Genomic DNA, 22,752 nt, shown 5'->3' on the forward strand with positions numbered 1-22,752 from the left:
AACCACCCCACCCTCAACTTCTCTCTCCGCCCGCCCCCCACCTTAGACCAGCTTATATTTCACCTCTCTCCTAACTATACTTCAGTTCTGCCGAAGGGTCATGAGGACTCGAAACGTCAACTGTTTTCTTCTCCACCGATGCTGCCAGACCTGCTGCGTTTTTCCAGGTAATTCTGTTTTTGTTTTGGATTTCCAGCATCCGCAGTAGCTTTTAGCTTTTTGTTTTTAACTCCCAGGACAGGTACAGCACGGGGTTAGATACAGAGTAAAGCTCCTTCTACACTGTCCCCACCAAACACTCCCAGGACAGGTACAGCACGGGGTTAGATACAGAGTAAAGCTCCCTCTACACTGTCCCCACCAAACACTCCCAGGACAGGTACAGCATGGGGTTAGATACAGAGTAAAGCTCCCTCTACACTTTCCCTATCAAACACTCCCAGGGCAGCTACAGCACGGGGTTAGATACAGAGTAAAGCTCCCTCTGCACTGTCCCCATCAAACACTCCCAGGACAGGTACAGCACAGGTTAGGTACAGAGTAAAGCTCCCTCTACACTGTCCCCATCAAACACTCCCAGGACAGGTACAGCACAGGTTAGATACAGAGTAAAGCTCCCTCTACACAGTCCCCATCAAACACACCCAGGACAGGTACAGCACAGGTTAGATACAGAGTAAAGCTCCCTCTACACTGTCCCCATCAAACATTCCCAGGACAGGTACAGCACGGGGTTAGATACAGAGTAAAGCTCCCTCTACACTGTCCCCATCAAACACTCCCAGGACAGGTACAGCACGGGGTTAGATACAGAGTAAAGCTCCCTCTACACTGTCCCCATCAAACACTCCCAGGACAGGTACAGCACGGGGTTAGATACAGAGTAAAGCTCCCTCTACACTGTCCCCATCAAACACTCCCAGGACAGGTACAGCACGGGGTTAGATACAGAGTAAAGCTCCCTCTTCACTGTCCCCATCAAACACTCCCAGGACAGGTACAGCACGGGTTAGATACAGAGTAAAGCTCCCTCTTCACTGTCCCATCAAACACTCCCAGGACAGATACAGTACGGGGTTAGACACAGAGTAAACCTCCCTCTACACTGTCCCCATCAAACACTCCCAGGACAGGTACAGCACGGGGTTAGATGCAGAGTAAAGCTCCCTCTACACTGTCCCCATCAAACACTCCTAGGACAGGTACAGCACGGGGTTAGATACAAAGTAAAGCTCCCTCTACACTGTCCCCATCAAACACTGCCAGGACAGGGACAACACGTGTTAGATACAGAGTAAAGCTCCCTCTACACTGTCCCCATCAAACACTCCCAGGACAGGGACAACACGTGTTAGATACAGCGTAAATCTCCCTCTATTCTCTCTCGTCAAGCATTATTTCAAGTCAGTATCTGTAATTCCCCCGAACCTCAGCCGGGTTACAAGTCCTCACGTTCTGTTGCCAATTTAGCAGCAAATTAGGGATAGAAATCCATCAAGAACCAGATTCCTGTGATATCCTGATCACTAGCAGAGTGCGGGGGAAGGAGAGATGGAGAAAGAGCAATGAGACTTTCACCTCATCAGTCACAGCTGAATTAGAAATTACTGTTCCCGTGCTGAACACAGACACAGGAGGCCATTTAGCCCCTCAAACTGCTCTGTCATTCAATTTGACCATGGTTGATACATATCATCTCCCTGCCTTGGCTCTGTAGCCCTTAATAATAACCTTATCAAATTAAAATCTACCAATCAGGTTGGGAATTTTCATTGAATTCTCAATTTCAACAGTGTTTGGGGGGGAGAGAGTTCAAGGTTTCTCACTTCTTGACATCAATGGCTTCCTGTCATTTCAAGCTAACTCCCCCTTGTTCTGGGCTCCTGCCACCATAGGAGGTAGTCTCTCTCCCCCTCTAATTTATCCCATCTTTAACCATCTTCTGCACCTCAATTAGATCATTCCTTAATCTCCCACATTCCAGGGAATACAAACCTAATCTATGCAACTTGTCCTGGAATCATAGAATGGTTACAGGGCAGACTGGAGGTCATTCAGGCCATCATGTCTGAGCAACTCATCGCGTCCTAATCTCCCGCCCTTAACCTGTAGACCTGTAAGTTTATTTCTCTCCACAATTAAATCTCCATCCACCACACTATTAGGAAGTGCATTCCAGATCCTAACCACTCACTGTGTTACAAAAAAAGATTTATCTTTATTGGTTGGTTCCTCTTTGTCAATCATCTTAAATCCACTGTCCAGTCCCCTCATGATATTGAATTCATTTATCAAATCGCTTGTCAACCCTCTTTTCCCTTGGGTTAAAAAGCCCAGTTTCTCCAGTCTATCCACTACCCACAATTCTTTTTTATTCATTCATGGGATGTGGGCGTCTCTGGCTGGGCATTTATTGCCCATCCCTAATTGCTCTTGAGAAGGTGGTGGGTGAGCCACCTTCTTGAACCGCTGCAGTCCATGTGGTGTAGGTACACCCACAGTGCTGTTAGAGCGGGAGTTCCAGGATTTTGACCCAGCGACAGTGAAGGAACGGCGATATATTTCCAAGTCAGGATGGTGAGTTGCTTGGAGGGGAACTTGCAGGTGTTGGTGTTCCCTGCATCTGCTGTCCTTGTCTTTCTAGATGACAGAGGTCGCAGGTTTGGAAGGTGCTGTTGAAGGAGTCTTGGTGAGTTCCTGCAGTGCATCTTGTAGATGGTACACACAACTGCCACTGTGCACTGGTGGTGCAGAGAGTGGATGTTGAAGGCAATATATGGGGTGCCAATCAAGCGGGCTGCTTTGTCCTGGACGGTGTCGAGCTTCTTGAGTGTTGTGGGAGCTGCACTCATCCAGGCAAGTGGAGAGTATTCCATCCAATTCCTGACTTGTGCCTTGTAGATGGTGGACAGGCTTTGGGGAGTCAGGAGGTGAGTTACTCGCCCCAGGATTCCTAGCCTCTGACCTGCTCTTGTAACCACAGTATTTATATGGCTCGTCCAGTTCAGTTTCTGGTCAATGGTAACCCCCAGGATGTTGATGGTGGGGGATTCAGCGATGGTAATGTCATTGAACGTCAAGGGGAGATGGTTAGATTCTCTCCTGTTGGAGAAGGTCAATTTAAACCATATGTTCCCAGTATCCTCATAGTGAATTGGAACAGCATTGTGTTCAAGGTCAATACGCCCTTACCCTGTGGTGTCCAGAATTGAACATAACACTAAACAGGGTCTAACCAGAGCTCGGAACAGCGGCAGCTTCACTCCCACCCCTTTGTATCCCAGCCTCTGGGGATAAAGGTCATCTTCGATGAGCTCTTTTTGAATCTGCACACTTGAGTCGAGTGATTTCTGTACGTGGGTCCCCAGGTCTCACTGCTCCTCCAGGGTTCCCACCTATCGCCACTTCGAAAGCACGCTGACCTATCGCTCTCAGGCCCACTCACTCTTCCCCCAGATCGAGCTTTCAACTTACTCCTCCCAGCAAAACTTACTGTGCCGTCTAACTTATTGTGCTGCCAACAGACGTAGACATGTGGCCCTCCATTCCTTCAGCCATGTCGTTTCGAATTAACCTGAAAAGCTGAGGTGGATCCCCGGAGGACATCACTGGGTCACATCCTGTCAATTTGAGTACACATCCGTTACCCCTCCTCTCTGTCCCCTGCCTCTCGACTAGTGTCCCGTCAATTCCCTGCGCTTGCATTTTTGTTGACAGTGCTGAGATCAGCCACGATCTCATTGAATGACAGAGGGGGCTCGAAGGGCTGAATGGCCTACTCCTGCTCCTATTATGTTCTTTTATGGAACCTTGTCAAATGCCTTATGGAAGTGCCTAAAGATGATATCCATCGAAGCTCCCTCACCTACTCCTCAAACAAAAAAGAAACTAGGTTGTCTAGATTTGATTTACCCTTTATAAATCCAAACTGGCTCTCTCTGATCAACTCATATGTGTCTGTGTCGAATCACTCATTCCTTATTCAACAGACTGTAGTAGCTTTCGCGCAACAGATGTCAGAATAATAGGGATAAGAATTTCACGGTCCATCTCTCTTCCCCTTCGTAAACAGAGAGACACTGGCAGTTTTCCAACGGGAAGGTCAGGTTTCCAAAATAGGAGAATTTTGGACGAGAGAGAGCGGCAACAATTTCCTCATTCGAATTCCCTGGACTAGAGACCTTCAGCTCCTGGAGTTTCACTGGTCTTCAGTCCCATTATTTTCTCTAGTATGTTCTCGGCCCACATGCCCCAACATATATTAAATCTACTAAGCGCCTCCCATGGATTTACTTTTTCTCTTATTGCCGGCAACTTAGGATCTTACTTTTCTGTGAAGACTGATGCAAATGAATTAATTAGCAATTCTGCCACTTTCCAGTGTAAACATCACCAGATTCTGTCAGGGAGGTGCCCACATTATTCGTAGCCCAAACTCTTGCCCTGAATATCCTTGTACAAGCTTTGGGAATGTTAGTGTGAAAGGTGTAGTGCACAGCTTGGTCCAGGTCCTCTTGTGTGCTTTTTAATTTTAAAAGATGGCTGGACATTTACAGATGGCGCTGCCCCTCGTTTTTTTATTGTAAGTATTTGAATTCCCGGGGAGAGCGGCACTTGTTAAGCTGGGAATGTGCAGAAACCGGGGAGACGGTGTCGTGGTGTTAATGTCACTGGACTGGTAATCCAGAGGCCCAGGCTAACGCTCTGGGGACACGGGTTCAAATCCCACCTCAGCGGCTGGCGGAATTTAAATTCGATTAATTAACCTGGAATCAAAAGCTCATCTCTGCAATGGTGAAAAACTGTGAACCACGAAAACCACCATCGACTGTCGTTAAAAACGCACCTGGTTTCAGTAATGTCCCCTTTAGGGAAGGAAATCTGCCGTCCTTACCCGGTCTGGCCTACATGTGACTCCAGACCCACAGCTGAGCAGAGCAATCTGAAGTGGCGTGGGAAGCCCCTCAGTTCACAGGGGCAATTAGGGGTGGGCAACAAACTCTTGCCAGCGACAGCTCATGAAAGAATCTTAAAAAGAAAAACACAATATTGGATGTGTGTGGGGTTAGGGGAAGCGACAGTGCAGTTTGCTGGTGGGCGGCGAAGTCCTTCAGAGTCCCAGGGTAAGGAGCTTCAGCGAGTCTCCTTTGTGAGCGATGTAGAAGTAAGGGAAAATTGCCTCGGTGAATTTGTCCTTGAAAGTGTGGAGATGAGTCATTTCATCAGAGTTGTAAAAAGAGACCTGTCCGGCACCATAGTCCAGGTATACCCCCAGCTTCCTCAGCTTTACCTTCAGCAGCAGCTCAACCGGGGGCGAGGTGAGGGCAGTGTAGTCTCCGTCCTGCAGGGCCAAGGCCCAGACTCCGGCCTGGGGTTCTGGCGTGAAGAACTTCCGGCTCTCTTGCCAGTGGAAGGGGGCGAAGCCCCTCTTCCTGGGGACGGAGCCCTTGGCCACCCCCACCTGCCAGACAGTGCTGTCCCCCACCTCCACCTCCCAGGTGTGCTTGCCCGACGTGAAGCCCTGAGACCCCAGGACGCTGAGCCAGCGGCTGAATCTCTCCGGGTTGTCCGGGATGTCCTCCTGCTTGTCGCCCACTCGAACCTCGGTGCCGTCCCGGGACAGGATGAGGTGGGCATTTGCCGTCAGCGGGTCGAGGGTCACGACGGTTGGAACTGAAACACACAGAGATAAAGAGAGAGAGGGAGAGGTAAAAAGAGAGATGTTAAACCGTCAGTAATGACCAATCCTCAGGTCAGGCAGCATCTGCGGAGACAGAGAGGGAGCATTAACATTTCATTAAGTCACAGAACCACACAGCACAAAGAGGAGACCATTCGGCCCATTGTACCTGTGTTGGTTCTTTGAATTAGCCATCCAAATTAGTCCCACATCTCTGTTCTTTCCCCGCAGCCCTGCAAAAATCTTTTTAATCATTTTCCCAATTCCCCTTTGAAATTTCCTATTGAGCTTAAAGCTAACCTTGCAGGCGGTGCATTCCCAATCTTAACAGCTCGGTACATTATGAAATGAACGATTCAACTCCTCTCCCACACTTGTTTCAAACTACCGGCACCAGTCCTACTAAACAGTTAGGGGCGGGCACCACTCAGGGAGCAAGTTTGAAGCTGAAAATGTTGGAAAAACTCAGCAGGTCTGGCAGCAACTGTGGAGAGAGGAACAGGGTTAATGTTTCGAGTCCACGTGACTCTTCTTCAGAGCTGAAGAGAGGTAGAAACATGATGGGTTTTATACTGTTGAAGAGCGGGTAGGGCAGATGAGCACAATCTGAAAATTTTGTTTTGCTTTCAGAAAGCGCTGACCCTTGTTCTGCTATTAGCACCTGACCTTTCTATCTGACCTGTATGCCACTATTAACACCTGCTTTAGTCTTTAACATTACCATTGCCTTTGTCTCGTTTCCATGCATCTTTGTCAAATCTCTTCTGAGCTCTCACCTATCCTTGATCTTGCATTTTGCTCCACCCCCTCTCTTAAATAGTATAAAACCCATCACATTTCTACCTCTCTTCAGCTCTGAAGAAGTCTTGTGTGCGGGCTTGAACCGTTAACCCGGTTTCTCTCTCCACAGATGCTGCCAGACCTGCTGAGTTTTTCTAGCAATTCCTGTTTTTATTTCAGATTTCCGGCATCCGCGGTATTTTGCTTTTACAAATTTAAAGCTGCTTTTGTAAAATTCCAACATTTGTGTGTTTTAAGTTGGATGTGACACACCGGAATCTTACGCTTGACTGCCACTTGGTGACTGAATTGGGTGGGGGTGGCGGGGAGGGGGGTTAGAGATACTGCAGGGCCATTTATACCCGGCAAAGGGAAACTCAATACCCTTCCTTTTTTGATTCCACAATGCCGTCCTGACCAATCTTCCCAGGTTGAATCGGATAATTCGCCAACTCTGAGTTCAACTTGCCCCTGACCCGCGCTTCCAATCCCACATCCTACGCGTCACCAAGACCACCTATATCCAGCTCCGTACTCTGGGGGGAGATGGTGGTACAGTGGTAACATCACCGGACTAGCAATCCAGCGGGCCCCAGTGAATGCTCTGCGGGGGCATTAAATCCCTGGTGAACTTAGATATTCAATGAATGAATCCAAAAGTGGTTTCAGTAGTGGTAATCATGACAACTGCCACTGATTGTTGTAAAAACCCATCTGGTTCACTAATGCCCCTTTAGGGAAGGTGATCTGTATTTTTTGCCTGGTCCGGCCTACACATGACTCCAGATCCACAGCAATGTGGTCGACTTCTTAGCTGCCCCCCTGAAACGGCCTAGAAAGCGACTCACTTCAAGGGGCAATTAGGGATGGGCATCAAATGCTGACCTTGCCAGCGACGCCCACATCCCGTGAAAGAATAAAGGAAAAATAAAATAGCGCACCTCAGCTCCTATGCTGCTGAAGCCCCTGGCAACTGCCAGACTCAACCATTTTGAAGTTCTCCTGCTTGGCCTTGCACTGTCCGCCCTGCATAAACTGGAAGCTTATTCAAAACTCCGTTGTCCCCACCTTAACTCGCATCAAGTCCCATTCACTCATCAACCGCTGTGCTCGCTGACCACCCTCATGTTCAAATTCCTCCAGGAGCTCCCTCAGGTTTCAGCCATGCCTCGGTACCGTCCCTCTTGCTTATAAAAGATGGGAGGTTGTGGGTTCAACTCCCACTCCAGAAGCTGGAGCACTTAATCCAGGCTGACGCTCCCAGTGCAGTACTGAGGGAGTGCTGCACTGCTAGAGGTGCCTTCTTTTCGATTACATGTTAAATGGTGCCCCTATCTGCCTTCTCAGGTGCACGTCAAAGAACCCGCAGCCGCTAGTCGAAAATATTTATCCCTCCACCCACGTCACTTAAAAAACATATTATAGTGTCACTGTTTATGGGAGCTTGCTGTGCACAAATTGGTTGTTCTGTTTCCTACACATTACAACGGTGACCACTTTTCAACAAGTACCGTCCTTGGGTGTAAATTGCTCAGGACCTGCCCAGGTCCTGAAAGGCGCTACAGAGATACAAACCCCTTCTTCCCACACCTTCGCCCCTCCTCTTCTCTGTGACCTCCTCCAGCCCTACAATGCTCCAAGATCTCCGCGCCCTTCCAGCTTTGGGCTCTTGTGCATCCCCAATTTCCATTTCTCCACCGTAACCGGCCGTGCCTTCAGCTGCTTAGGCCACGTTATCTTGGACAAATCCCTTCCTTCACCTCTCCTCCTCTCTACCTTCTATAAGACACTCCTTAAATCCTACCTTTCCACTCTCGCAGGAAGCTTTTGGACCTCTGCCCTTCAACCCCCTTGTTTGACTCGGTCGATTTTGGGCGATACCTCTCTTGTGAAGCACTTTGAGGTATGTTTCACCGCAGCTAAGGGTGCTATAAAAATGCAAGTTGTTGTTCTTTTTTGAGAGCGTCTTTTGTTAGCACCCACAATTCATCAGCAGCTTACGGCTGTGTTCTGCGACCCTCAGGGACAGTTCGGGACAGGTTAATGAGTTGTGTGTATGGTGGGGAGTGGGGTGGGCGGAGGGTGGAATGTGGTGCTTTAGAAATGGTCATATTTTAAAAGGACGTGGATAGTTAGCGGAAAGGGCAGACAAGTGGCAGATAGAGTTTAGTACAGAGAAGATTTTAAAAATTCATTCCCGGGATGCGGGTGTCGCTGGCTGGGCCAGCATTTATTACTCATCCCTAATTGCCCTTGAGAAGGTGGTGGTAAGCTGCCTTCTTGAACCGCTGCAGCCCATGTGGTGTAGGTACACCCACAGTGCTGTTAGGGAGGGAGTTCCAGGATTTTGACCTAGCGACAGTGAAGGAACGGTGATATATTTCCAAGTCCGTATGGCGAGTGACTTGGAGGGGAATTTGCGGGTGGTGGGTGGGGAAAAGGTGCAGTGGCCCAGGGCCAGGAGGATGGAGCAGCGTCCCGGAGCGAGGGGGGAGTTGGGGGAATGGAGCAGTGGTCCGGAGCTAGGAGGGGGAGGGGGATGGAGCAGGGGTCCAGAGAGAGGAAGGGGAGGGGGATGGAGCAGGGGTTCGGAGCGAGGGGGGTTGTTAGAGTAGGGGTCCAGGGCCAGGAGCGGAGGGGGATGGAGCAGGGGTTCGGAGCGGGGAGGGGGTGGGAGCAGGGGTCCGGATCGAAGGGGGGGGGGTGGGTTGCGGGATCGAGCAGGGTTCCGGAGAGAGGAGGGGGACGTGCATCTTTCCTGGTGCCCTGATGGTCGGAATACTATCCCTCTCTTAACTCCCCTAGATCCACTTATTCCAGGAGGCTGGATCCCACTCCAGTACCCGAACACTCCCTAGAAAGCCAACGAGGCGAGTCTTACTTGTATCGAGATATTTTAACATCCGCTTCCACACTGCGTACTGCAAAGGGAGATTGAATCCACCCTGACTCAGATCAATAGGCATTTCCTTGGGTTTCCTCACCAGGCTTCCAGTCCTGTAGGGAGCAGCGAGATTAAATGTCAAGCCAAGCGGAGCAGCGAAGCACATCAATTCACACAGTTAGAGTTCCCTTCTTCAAATCCACAGCATCGGACGCTGAGGCATTCTGGTGATAGGATTGAATATTTGTAATGGGCTGGAAGAGGTTTGGGAGTGAATGCTGGCTTTGGGTTAGCAGCGTGAAACAGCCAATATCCAGTCCCGACACTGAAACTAGGAGCAGTGAGAATGAGGAGAGCTTCAAACTGGTGTCTGACTCACTCTCACCAGTTTTACACCAGCTCGAATGGTGACAGCGTGGACATGATTCCTATCATTGCAATCCTAGGCCCGTAACTTCTGAGCTCTGGGGTGTTGTAACTGCGGGGGAGGGGGTGGGGGAGGGGGGTTACCCCAAAAGGTGCCCTCGGGGGAGTCTCCAGATAAGGACTGCCCCGCAATTGCCCAGGACGTTCATACTTCCATCGGACAATTACCCTGCGCTGGGAACCATCTGAAACTCCGATTTAAATCGCAAACTTCCACGGTTCCAACTGTTTTTCAGGAAAAGTTACCAGGAAAAGTTAGGAGGATTAAAACCACTTCTAACTCCTGGGTAACTATAGTATTGACTGCACCACCCCCCCACAACCCCCTGTCACAGGACTCCCCCTACCCACCCCACCCCCTCAATGGGACCCCTTCTGACCACCTGACCCCACCCATTGACCAACACCCCTGCTGACACCCCACCCCCCCACCTGACTAACCACCTAGTAGCACAGCCCCTCCACGTTCCATCCCACCGACTGCATCCCCATCCACTGACCACCCAACTCCACCCCGACCCTGGCCAATCGACCAAGACCCCACCCCCCCAACCAATCGACCAACCACCCCCTGACTGACCACCCCCGACCAAAACCCCCCACTGACCACCCGGCACCAACCCCACCCCCCCATCAACCGAACCACCTCCAGACCAACTGACCCTCCCCCCAACCGACATCCCCACTGACTGACCAGCTGACCCCCCGCACTTCCGCTGACCACCCGACTAACCTACCCTCCCCTACCTGGCCCACGCCCAACCCGTGCGCACCCCCCCCCCACCCCCCCATAAATCCACCCAATTACCTAATTACCTTACAAACCTATCTCCTCCCTGGCTTCTGAGAGTGGCTGGACCTTTAAACTTACCTCCTCAAATTCTGGCTTCTGATCTTTGCTCGCCCAATTCCCTGGGGAGTCCTGATGGCAGTGGAGAGGGCGCGGTGTGGTGGTCGAGAAGGGAGGAGGGCCCCCTCGCTAGCCTGTTCTGGGCCTGGCCAAGGTGGCCATTAGCAGGTCCAGGCAGCGGGCAGCCAAGGGGGGGTGGGAGGGTCGTCCTGTAAGCCCCTCATCCATGGCTATGTTCGTGCCCACGTGTTCCTGGAGAGGGAGCACGCGGTGTCTGCCGGCACCGTCGAGGCCTTCCGTGCCCGGTGGGCACCGCGGGGGCTGGGGTGTTTTATCGACCCTCTTTACCACATTTTGGTTTGATGTTGTAAGTTTCCTTGAAATTTTGTTGTTTGGTTTTGCAGTGACCCTAACTTAGGGGCTGCGTTTTATTTTATTCCTCGTTTTGTTAATTTAGTTTATTTGGCTGGCTTTAAAAAATAAAAGAGGGACTGACCTCCTTGTGAGTGTGGGGAGGCGAGCTAACTGAGCGTCACCAGTTCGCAGTCCGGGTGAGGGAGGTGGCGCCCCTCTCAAGGAAGTGACACAGCGCAACAGAAAATGGGCAGAAAAGGGTGAGAAAGCACCCTGATCGGAGACCTGTATTTTTCCTGCTTATTTTAGCTACAGTACAGCTGTTGCCAAAGTGTGGAGCAAAACAGAGGTCGTTGACGAGCAGAGACATGGCCGAGACCACACGAGAGAAGAGGGCAGGGCTCCCATGCCCACCACTCCAGTGACGTCATACAATTTATAAAAAAGCACCTGGATCTGCACCTAAAGTGCTGTAAGCTGCAGGGCTATGGGCCGGCTGCAGGAAGGTGGGATTAGAAAGGGCACCTGGGTGTCCTCGGGCTGGCATGGACAAGATGGGCCAAATGGCCTCCTTCTGTATTGTAACTTTTCTATGATTCTAACCCAGACCAGCTCCCACGTGTGTGCAGGGCACGGGTCATCTTAAGCGCCAGCATCAATAATGTAACGTTGCAAGCAAGATTTCTGTTACTTTTGATTAACTCAGTTGTCAGATATGTAGATAGTTTCTAAGACGAAGATTATTCCCATAATTTTATAACCTATTAGGGGCAGAATGGATCAAATGTACGTGTTCTCTTGAAGTATTAATACCTATAATCTGAAACTGCCTATGCTTTAGTTTCCGGCATGAATGAATGCTTTACTTCTCATATTTAAATTTAAAAACGCAATACAAATAAATTTATTACATTTAGTAGGGAAAAAACAACAATGCTTTTATAGTTTCCTTTAAGTCTGATGAGCTCTTCTTGCAGGGGCAAGTGAAAACGAGAGTGAGGTGGCAACCGGTAGTCAGTCGACAGGGTCTGTCATGCCCTGCCTAGGCGTTCCACAGACGAAATCGTTTGAGAACCGCTGCTTTAGCGTTCTTAATAGATTGTCACGAGGACAGTCCGGCAGATACCGAATCCGCTCCGTTAGCAGTGGCTCTGCTTTGAAACAACACAGTGCCGTGAGCGACACTGAGTGTGACCATTGCTGGGGCAGAATGGATCAAATCTAACTGGATATATGGAAGAAAAGGTCACCCACCTGTCAAATATTGTGCTGATGTTCTATAACACAAAGAATTGAGGAACGTTAGCGAGGTGCAAACAAACTCAAAGCAGAAAAGCATTGAAAGGCTAACATTTATCTGAGGAGGGGGAGGGGGGTTGAGGCAGTCGAATTCTTCATCCCAGTGCAACGTAGCTGGACCAGAACGATCCTGGGGCTCCAAGGGTTAAATCACCAGGAGAGATTATACAAACCAGGACGGTTTCCTCTGGAAGATTTCAAGGTGCCGTGGGGAACGGGATAGGTGAGATAGAGAGAAACTATTTCCTCTGGTTGGGGAGTCTCAGTCTCGGGGAATTAGACTGAAAATTAAAGCCAGACCTTTCAGCAGTTCATTTGGGAAACACTTCTACACACAAAGGGTGGCAGAACTTTGGAATTCTCTTCCGCAAATGGCAACTGGTGCCAGATCAATTGTTAATTCGAAATTGGAGGTGAATAAGAGTTTTCTATATATAACGTATTAAGGGGGAAAAGGAGGATATGTGGAGTCAGGAGCCGTAGATCGACCTGGATCTCACTGATGGTCTCCCCCCACCCCGTCTCTGTGTCCCTGTGTTCTCACTGTGCTGTTTGAGGTTGGAGACGGAGGTAGGACAATCAGGGACTGACCCCCATTAGTACCCTCAGTCCAGGGCGGGGGTCGGCTAGGGGTTCGGGAGCCGGGGGCATTCTGCACCGTCCCATCGGGCGCCTTGATTCCAACCTCGGGAGACCGTCCGCCATGGCAGCAGAGCGACCATTTTGTATTCCCCACTTTCTGTGCCCCCCTGCTTGCTGCCTCGCAGTTGGAGACTTGCCAACCCGGTGCCAACTCGGAGTCAATTCTATGAGATGGTTCCCCCTGTTACAATGTCCTGATGTGCCCGACTGAAATGGTTGACCAAAGCCTTGGCAACGGAGGCGGAGCGGTGAGGGAAGGCAAAGGGGGTCAAGAGGGGAACGGCGGAGTTTTGGGGGGGTGGAGTTGACCCAAAAAAGACAACCAGACTTGTCTTCGTCTGCTAGGAACTGCTCCTCAGCCTCAAGGCCAACCTTAAAAACGACCTATTTGCAGTCGGGCTCTTCCAAACTCATAAGCGTCATCCCTGTTCCTCTTCTCTTTCCTTCCCGTCTCTCCACTCCCGTAGCTCCTCAGCTCAGCAGTTCCATGACTGTGGCTGCTCACTGCTACTTCACCCACTAGGCCGCTCCTGGCACATCGCTTACACCACCCGCAGTATGTTTTGGTTGCAACCTATTCTCGGCCGGCACTCGTTGCCCATCCTCACTTGCCCGGGGCTCGAGCGGTTGGCCAAGTCAATTCAATCTGAGGGTGTGGGTTAAATTGGCAGGGGGGGGGTTGGCTCATTTTCAGATCAGCTCGGGTCAGGTCCGCAGGCTTTCTTCCCTAAAGGGCTTCAGCGGACCGATCCGGTACCTTCCTGGGGATTTTTGTGAACTGGTGCCAGCTTTTGTTTTCCTTTTCAAATGATTTCTAAAACCAAATGCAAATTGGCAAGCGGCCACGGCGGGATTTGAACCCATGTTCAGTAGATCCAGGCCTCTGGTCCAGTTGCGTAACCATTACACATGCCTGAACTCTTGATCCTTTCATGAACTTCACCCCACATTAGTAACCTCCTGAGGGGCCAACTCTTCCCTCGCACTGTGCACCCATGGCAAAAACTCTTTCCCATCCACTTTGCCTCCTAAGACGAGGGTCTGCATTAAATATTACCCCAGAATTTGCAGGGCAATGATGGGTTGGGCTAATTGGGTCGTTCTTTCAAAGAGCCAGCGCAAGCGCGATGAGCCGAATGGCCTTCTTCTGTGCTGTACCATTCCGCGTAGGATAAAAGGCACAGAAACAGGCCATTTGGCCCAACTGGTCCATGCTGGTGTCTATGCTCCACTCGAAACTCCTCACATCTTTCCTCATTTAAATCTATCATCGTAACCATCTATTCCCTTCACCCATACATGCTTGTCTGGCTTCCCCTTAGGGTCATCTATACTACTCTATATGGGGGAGATGGTGGTGCAGTGGTAATATCACTGGATTAGTAATCCAGAGGCCTAGGGTAATGCTGGGAGGACATGGGTTCAAATTCCACCATGGCAACTGGTGAAATTTAAATTCAATTAATAAATCTGGAATTGTAAAGCTAGTCTCAGTAATGGTGCCCATGACAACTATCATCAATTGTTATTAAAAACCCATCTGGTTCACTAATGCCCTTTAGGGAAGGAAATCTGCCGTCCTTACCTGGTCTGCAGACCCACAGCAATGTGGTCGACTCTTAACTGCCTTCTGAAATGGCCTAGCGAGACACCCAGTTCAAGGGCAATTAGAGATGAGCAACAAATACTGGCTTTGCCAGCGACACCCACATCCCATGAAAGAATAAAGAAAAAAAAAAAATCACCTCATCCATGCCCTGGCTTCCATATTCTCACCACTCTCTGGGCAAAGAACTTCTCCCGAATTCCCTGTTGGGTTTCTTGGTGACTGTCTTATACCGATGGCCTCCAGTTATGCTCCTCCCCACAGGAGGAAACCTTCTCTCTATATCCAATCTATCAAAACCTTTCATCACTTCAAAGACCTCTATCAGCACCGCACTCAGCCTTCCTTTTTAAAAAAGAGAAACGAGATCCAGCTCACCAATCCTTTCCTGATGTGTATACCCACAAATTTCTAGTGTCACACATACATAGGAACATACGAATTCGGGGCAGGAGTAGGCCACTCGGCCCCTTGAGCCTGTTCCGTCATTCAATAAGGTCATGGCTGATCTGAATGTAACCTCAACCCCACGTTCCTGCCTACTCCCAATAACCTTTCACCCCCTTGCTAATCAAGAATCTATCTAGCTCTGCCTTAAAAATATTCAAAGTCTCTGTTTCCACCGCCTTTTCAGGAAGAGAGTTCCAAAGACACTCAATGCTCTGAGAGAAAAAGTTTCTCCTCATCCCCATCTTAAATGGGTGACCACTTATTTTTAAACAGTGATCCCTAGCTCCAGATTCTCCCACAATGGGGGGGGGGAAACATCCTCTCCACATCCACCCTGTCCAGACCCCTCAGGATCTTCAAGGTTTCAATCAAGACGCCTCTTACTTTTCTAAACTCCAGTGGATACAAGCCTAACCTGTCCAGCCTTTCCACATCAGACAACCCGCCCATTCCTGGTATCATCCTTGTAAACCGTCTCTGCACCCTCTCCAGAGCCTCTGCATCCTTTTTATAAGATGGCGACCAGAACTGCATGCTGCATAAAAAACCAAAGTTCGACACAGGTTTGACATAACTTCCCTACTTTTCAGTTCTATCCCTCCCGAGATAAAGTCTCCTTCGCTAAAAATATAAGGGTTGTTATTTGAAACAACGCAGCTGATACTCTTACCTTAAGTAAGGGGATATCTTCTTGCGTTAATTGTTTTTTAATATCCTCTATTAAGTGATCGATGGTGACAGGATTCCCCCCTATACCTGCACTGCTTTCTTCGAGTTCTTGTAGAAAACGCTCTTCTTGTGTTTCAACCTGTGCCATGATAGCAATTTCCTCCTTCTCCAGATACTTCCGCAAGGAGATGAAAGCATCCTCGACCTTTTCCCGAACCTTATCGCCTTGATTCTGGGCAAAGAAACACAGTAACAGAAATGATGGGGAGAGCGGCGGCTGTGCCTAGTCCAGAATGGATCCCACCAACCCCTCTCCTCCCCACCGCTCAGGACGGCTCACACCACCACACTTTCCGATGAGACCCTTAAAGCAGGGGCTCCACTGCTGCCCACCCCCATCTGCCCTCTCGGCCAGGCTGCGAAGATCTCCCGGCCACTCATTCGACGAAGAGCGGAGCAGCTCTCCCCCGGTCGTGCAGGACAACAGCTACTTTCCCGACCCAAGTCAAGAAAACGGATTACGTCGTCGCGATCAAACTGCTGTCTGTGGGACCTTGCTGTGCACAAAACGGCTGCCACCTTTCTAATGCTAAGACAGAGGTTATGCTTCAAAATTATTTCACTGGCTGTATAACGCGATTGAACACGCAGAGGATGTGCAATTTTCTTTATAATTAGAAATCTTTTTTCTTTTGACCTTTGAAGCTTGCTTCTCTTCATTGATGTCATTAGGATGTAGGCGCTTATTGGGTTATGGTTCAATAGGAACCTTTAGACTACTGGTACCTTGTCCTCATGCTGGGATATGGGTCTATGGGCACCAACTATGCCATAATACTTTGGCCAAGGTGTTGGGATGTAATCCTAGGCAAATCTTCAGTCCCCTGGTATCATGTCCAAATATTAGCTTATGCTACCATCTGCAACATTGCCCCCTGGTACCATGAATAAGTGTTGGTGAATAACTCCATGGACATCATTGTAGATAAAGGTTTAAAATGCATCTGTTGGCGAAAGACACAGAATTCACCAAAGTATAACTGATGATTGGAACAGAAATGGTGATAAGAGGGAATCTTCAGATCAGCGACACAGACACACGCACATAAACAGAGATCAAAGGGAACTGGTCTCATATACCTTAAAACGGAGCTCCAGTATTACTGATTTTCTGTGAAATCAGTGTTTCTGATTTTCACTGGGACATGAAAATTATGAACTAATGGGGTAGAGTCTGAGCGGTGTGCATTAGTGTAGCACACCAGCAGTGAATTAACAGGAATTGAAAGGGCCTGAAAATTATAACTATGAAGAGAGGTTGGATAGACTAGGGTTATTTTCCTTAGAACAGAGGAGGCTAAGGGGTGACCTAATTGAGGTGTACAAAATTATGATGGGCCTGGATAGGTTAGACAGGAATGGCTGGTTTCCCCTAGCTGAGGAGTCAATTACCAGGGGGTATAGGTATAAGGTGATTGGTAAAAGGATTAGAGGGGACATGAGGAAAACCTTTTTCACCCAGAGGGTGGTGGGCATCGGGAATTCACTGCCTAAGTTGGTGATTGAGGCTGAAACACTCAACTCATTTAAAATGTACCTGGATCTGCACCTGAAGTGCTGTAACCTGCAAGGCTATGGACCAGGTGCTGGAAAGTGGGATTAAAATGAGAAGCTAGTTTCTTTTCTTTTTTTTGGCCAGCAGAGGCACGATGGGCTGAATGGCCTCTTTCTGCAACGCAACTTTTCTCTGGTTCTAACAGCCCATCCTGAATTATATTCCTGTTTACTTCATGGGAAATATAAATCAGGGGAGAATTGCTACTAGCCTTTTTACATTACTGCACCAACAGGAATTCACCCCAACTCATTTCAGCAATGTTGGTTGCTGGGGGTGGGGGGGGAGGAAATCAATATTGGTCACATCACCACCCTGACCTACTTTGAAATAGTGGCTGAGGGAACTTTTACATCCATCTGAGAAGGCAGTGGGGCTTCCAGATGAACATCTCGCCTGAAGGGAGGCATCGTCGACAGTGCAGCACTCCCTCAGCCCTGCTCCGATGTCAGCCTGGATTCTGGGCTCCAGTCTCAGGAGTGGGATTCAAACCCACAACTTTGATCTTCATTGTTGCTGGTGGAATGTGTTTGTGCAGCAATACGTATCAGTGTGTGTGTGTTCTGGAAAGCAAACCGAATTGTAACTTTCTAAAAACTGCTTCATGCATGTAAACAATTCTGGAGCTGTCTTTGCAAGGGAGGGAAAGTGAAAGGGAGAGGGCAAGGGCGAGGGAGAGGGAACACTATGGACAAGATGCTGGGATGAAGCTTTGGGAAATCTACATGCTCCTGTTATCGCATCCAAATGTTGGTTTATGCCACCACCAGCAACATCAGACCCCAGCACCATGACAAAGTGTTGTCAACATTGTACATGAGATGCACCTGTGGGCTACATACACAGAGTTTACCAAAGTGTAGTTCATCGTTGTAAACCAAAGGAACCTTTGTATTAATAACACAGATGAGTGAGAGAGTGAGAGCGAAGGGGGCAGAGAGAGAGGGCGAGAGCGAGGGAGGCGAGAGCGAGAGTGAGGGAGGGCGAGAGCGAGGGAGGGCGAGAGCGAGGGAGGGCGAGAGCGAGGGATGGCGAGAGCGAGGGAAGGCGAGAGTGAGGGAGGGCGAGAGGGAAAGAGAGAGAGAGAGAGTGAGCGAGAGGGTGTGAGAGGACAGGCAAGTGTGAGAGTGGGTGAGAGGGAAAGAGAGGGAGAGAGAGAGATAGATAGAGATAGAGGGGGCGACAGGCGAGTGCAAAAGTGGGTGAGTGGGCGAGAGAGAGAGGAAGAGAGAGGGGATAGGCCAGTGCGATTATGGGTGAGAGGGAAAGAGAAAGACAGAGAGAGCAGGCGAGTGCGAAAGTGGGTGAGTGGGCAAGAGAGGGCGAGGGTGAGAGAAAGAGAGAGAGGGCAAGGGAGAGTGAGGATGAGAGATGGAGAAAGAGGGCAAGAGATAGAGAGGGAGAGGGCATGAGAGAGAGAGGGAGAGCAACTGTGATGGAACGGCAATATAGTTTCAAGTCAGGAAGGGCTGTAATTTGGAGGAGAACCTGCAGGTGGTGGTGTTCCCATGCATCTGCCGTCCATGTCCTTCTAGATAGTAGCTGTGGATTAGGAAGGTGCTGGCGAAGGAGGCTTGGTGAGTTATGTGAGTTACCACAGTGCATCTTGTAGATGGTACAAATTGTTGCCACTGTACGTCAGTGGTGGAGGGAGTTTATTTTTAATGTGGTGGATGGGATGCTGATCGAGTGGGCTGCTTTGTCCTGGATTGTGTCAAGCTTCTAGAGAATTCCATCACACTACGTTACACACACTGCTGACTTGTGCCTTGTAGATGGTGGAAGGCCTTTGGGGAGGAGGAGTTGAGTCACTCGCTGTAGAATTCCCAGCCACATGAGGGAGAGAGCATGAGAGAGAGTGCGCACGAGAGAGAGAGAGAGAGCGCGCACGCGCGAGAGAGAGAGAGAGCGCGCGTGCGCGAGAGAGAGAGCGCGCGAGAGAGAGGGAGCGCGCGCGTGAGAGAGAGAGGGAGCACGCGCGCGAGAGAGAGAGAGAGCGAGTGCGAGAGAGAGAGCGAGAGCGAGAGCGAGCGCGAGAGAGAGAGCGAGCGCGAGAGAGAGAGCGAGCGCGAGAGAGCGAGCGCGAGAGAGAGAGAGCGAGCGCGAGAGAGCGCGCCGGGAGAGAGAGAGCGCGCGGGAGAGAGAGCGCGCGCGGGAGAGAGAGCGCGCGAGAGAGAGAGAGCGCGAGAGTGAGCGCGCGAGAGTGAGAGCGCGCGCGCGCGCGAGAGAGAGAGAGAGCGCGCGCGAGAGAGAGAGCGAGCGCGAGACAGAGAGCGAGCGAGCGCGAGACAGAGAGCGAGCGAGCGCGAGAGAGAGAGCGAGCACGAGAGAGAGCGAGCGCGAGAGAGAGAGCGAGCGCGCGAGAGAGAGTGAGCGCGAGAGAGAGCGAGAGCGAGAGAGAGCGCGAGAGAGAGAGAGAGCGCGAGAGAGAGAGAGCGCGCGAGAGAGCGCGTGAGAGAGAGAGAGGGCGCGTGAGAGAGAGAGCGTGAGAGAGAGCGCAAAAGAGAGTGAGCGCACATGAGAAAGAGAGAGAGAAAGCGCGAGAGAGCGCGCGCGCGCGAGAGAGAGAGAGCGCGAGTGAGCGAACGAGAGAGCACGAGCGCGATAGAGCACGAGCGCGAGAGAGAGCGCAAGCGTGAGAGAGCGAGCACGAGCGCGAGAGAGAGCGAGCGCGAGAGAGAGCGCAAGCGCGAGAGAGCGAGCGCGAGAGAGCGAGCGCGAGCGCAAGAGAAGAGAGAGCGCGCGAGCGTGAGAGAGAGAGAGCGCGCGCGCGAGAGAGAGAGAGAGCGCGCGCACGCGAGAGAGAGAGAGCGCGCGAGAGAGAGAGAGCACGCGCGAGAGAGAGAGCACGCGCGAGAGAGAGAGAGAGCACGCGCGAGAGAGAGAGAGAGCACGCGCGAGAGAGAGAGAGCACGCGCGAGAGAGAGAGAGCACGCGCGAGAGAGAGAGAGAGCACGCGCGTGAGAGAGAGAGCACGCGCGAGAAAGAGAGAGAGAGCACACGCGAGAGAGAGCGCGAGAGAGAGTGCGCGAGAGAGAGAGAGAGCGCGAGAGAGAGCGCGCGAGCGCGAGAGCGATAGAGAGACAGCGCGAGCGCGAGAGAGAGAGCGAGCGCGCGAGAGCGCGAGAGAGAGCGCGTGAGAGAGAGCGCGCGAGAGAGAGAGAGAGCCCGCGAGAGAGAGAGAACGCGCGAGAGAGAGAGCACGCGTGAGAGAGAGAGAGCACGCGTGAGAGAGAGAGAGCACGCGTGAGAGAGAGAGAGCACGCGTGAGAGAGAGCACGCGCGAGAGAGCGCGCGAGAGAGAGAGCACACGCGAGAGAGAGAGCACGCGCGAGAGAGAGAGCACGCGCGAGAAAGAGAGAGAGAGCACGCGCGAGAGAGCACGCGCGAGAGAGAGAGCACGCGCGAGAGAGAGCAAGCGCGAGAGCGAGCGCGAGAGAGAGAGCGGGCGAGAGAGAGAGCGCGCGAGAGAGAGCACGCGCGAGAGAGAGAGCACGCGCGAGAGAGAGAGCACGCGCGAGAGAGAGAGCACGCGCGAGAGAGAGAGAGAGCGCACGCGAGAGAGAGCGCACGCGAGAGAGAGAGAGCACACGAGAGAGAGCACGCGCGAGAGAGAGAGAGAACGCGAGAGAGAGGGAGCACGCGCGAGAGAGAGAGAGCGCGAGAGAGAGAGAGCGCGAGAGAGAGAGAGCGCGAGAGAGAGAGAGCGCGAGAGAGAGAGCGCGAGAGAGAGAGCGCGCGCCGCGCGAGAGAGAGAGGGAGCGCGCGCGTGAGAGAGAGAGGGAGCACGCGCGCGAGAGAGAGAGAGAGCGAGTGCGAGAGAGAGCACGCGCGAGAAAGAGAGAGAGAGCACGCGCGAGAGAGAGAGCACGCGCGAGAGAGAGCAAGCGCGAGAGCGAGCGCGAGAGAGAGAGCGCGCGAGAGAGAGAGCGCGCGAGAGAGAGCACGCGCGAGAGAGAGAGCACGCGCGAGAGAGAGAGCACGCGCGAGAGAGAGAGCACGCGCGAGAGAGAGAGAGAGCGCACGCGAGAGAGAGCGCACGCGAGAGAGAGAGAGCACACGAGAGAGAGAGAGCACGCGCGAGAGAGAGAGAGAACGCGAGAGAGAGGGAGCACGCGCGAGAGAGAGAGAGGCGCGAGAGAGAGAGAGCGCGAGAGAGAGAGAGCGCGAGAGAGAGAGCGCGAGAGAGAGAGAGCGCGAGAGAGAGAGCGCGAGAGAGAGAGAGCGCGCGCGCGCGAGAGAGAGAGGGAGCGCGCGCGTGAGAGAGAGAGGGAGCACGCGCGCGAGAGAGAGAGAGAGCGAGTGCGAGAGAGAGCGAGAGCGAGAGAGAGCGAGCGCGAGAGAGAGCGAGCGCGAGAGAGAGAGCGAGCGCGAGAGAGAGAGCGCGAGAGAGAGCGCGCGGGAGAGAGAGCGCGCGGGAGAGAGAGCGCGCGCGGGAGAGAGAGCGCACGAGAGAGAGCGCGCGAGAGAGTGAGAGCGCGCGCCGCGCGCGAGAGAGAGAGAGAGCGCGCGAGAGAGAGCGCACGCGAGAGAGAGAGAGAGCACACGAGAGAGAGAGAGCACGCGCGAGAGAGAGAGAGCACGCGCGAGAGAGAGAGCACGCGCGAGAGAGAGAGAGCACGCGCGCGAGAGAGAGAGCACGCGAGAGAGAGAGAGCGAGAGAGAGAGAGAGCGAGAGAGAGAGCGCGAGAGAGAGCGCGAGAGAGAGAGCGCGCGCGAGAGAGCACGCGCGAGAGAGAGAGAGCGCGAGAGAGCGCGAGAGAGAGAGAGAGCGAGCGAGAGAGAGCGAGCGAGAGAGAGAGCGCGAGAGAGAGAGCGCGAGAGAGACAGCGCGAGAGAGACAGCGCGAGAGAGACAGCGCGAGAGAGACAGCGCGAGAGCGCGAGAGAGAGAGCGCGAGAGAGAGAGCGCGAGAGAGAGAGCGCGAGAGAGAGAGAGAGAGAGAGCGCGAGAGCGCGAGAGAGAGAGAGAGCGTGAGAGAGAGAGAGTGCGTGAGAAAGAGAGAGAGCGCGAGAAAGAGAGAGCGAGAGAGAGAGAGCGCGAGAGAGAGCACGCGCGAGAGAGAGCACGCGCGAGAGAGAGCACGCGCGAGAGAGCGCACGCGAGAGAGAGCGCACGCGAGAGAGAGAGCGCACGCAAGAGAGAGAGCGCGCACGCGAGAGAGAGAGCGCACGCTAGAGAGAGAGAGCGCACGCGAGAGAGAGAGAGCGCACGCGAGAGAGAGAGAGCACACGAGAGAGAGCACGCGCGAGAGAGAGAGAGCACGCGCGAGAGAGAGAGAGCACGCACGAGAGAGAGAGCACGCGCGAGAGAGAGAGCACGCGCGAGAGAGAGAGCACGCGAGAGAGAGAGAGCAGAGAGAGAGAGCGAGAGAGAGCGCGAGAGAGAGAGAGCGCGAGCGAGAGAGCGCGCGCGAGAGAGAGAGAGCGCGAGAGAGAGAGCGCGAGAGAGAGAGAGCGCGAGCGAGAGAGAGCGAGCGAGAGAGAGCGAGCGAGAG

At 52.1% G+C, this 22,752-nt stretch overlaps 1 protein-coding gene across 1 annotated transcript in view; it reads right to left on the minus strand.

The window, feature by feature from the left end:
- Positions 1-4,504: 4,504 nt before the first annotated feature.
- LOC144695798 (nuclear factor 7, ovary-like) overlaps positions 4,505-22,752 on the minus strand; it is a 19,131-nt gene continuing 883 nt past the window's right edge. Inside the window, exons 2-5 of the mRNA XM_078566782.1 lie at positions 15,642-15,872; positions 12,229-12,251; positions 9,342-9,457; positions 4,505-5,673 (exon numbers count right to left, since the gene is read on the minus strand). Of these exons, the coding sequence (XP_078422908.1) occupies positions 5,111-5,673; positions 9,342-9,457; positions 12,229-12,251; positions 15,642-15,872 (933 nt within the window). The 3' untranslated portion in view covers positions 4,505-5,110. The remainder of the gene's footprint in view (positions 5,674-9,341; positions 9,458-12,228; positions 12,252-15,641; positions 15,873-22,752) is intronic.

The sequence above is a fragment of the Cetorhinus maximus genome, chromosome 21 (assembly GCF_964194155.1).
Source record: "Cetorhinus maximus chromosome 21, sCetMax3.hap1.1, whole genome shotgun sequence".
In the NCBI taxonomy this organism is placed as follows: domain Eukaryota; kingdom Metazoa; phylum Chordata; class Chondrichthyes; order Lamniformes; family Cetorhinidae; genus Cetorhinus; species Cetorhinus maximus.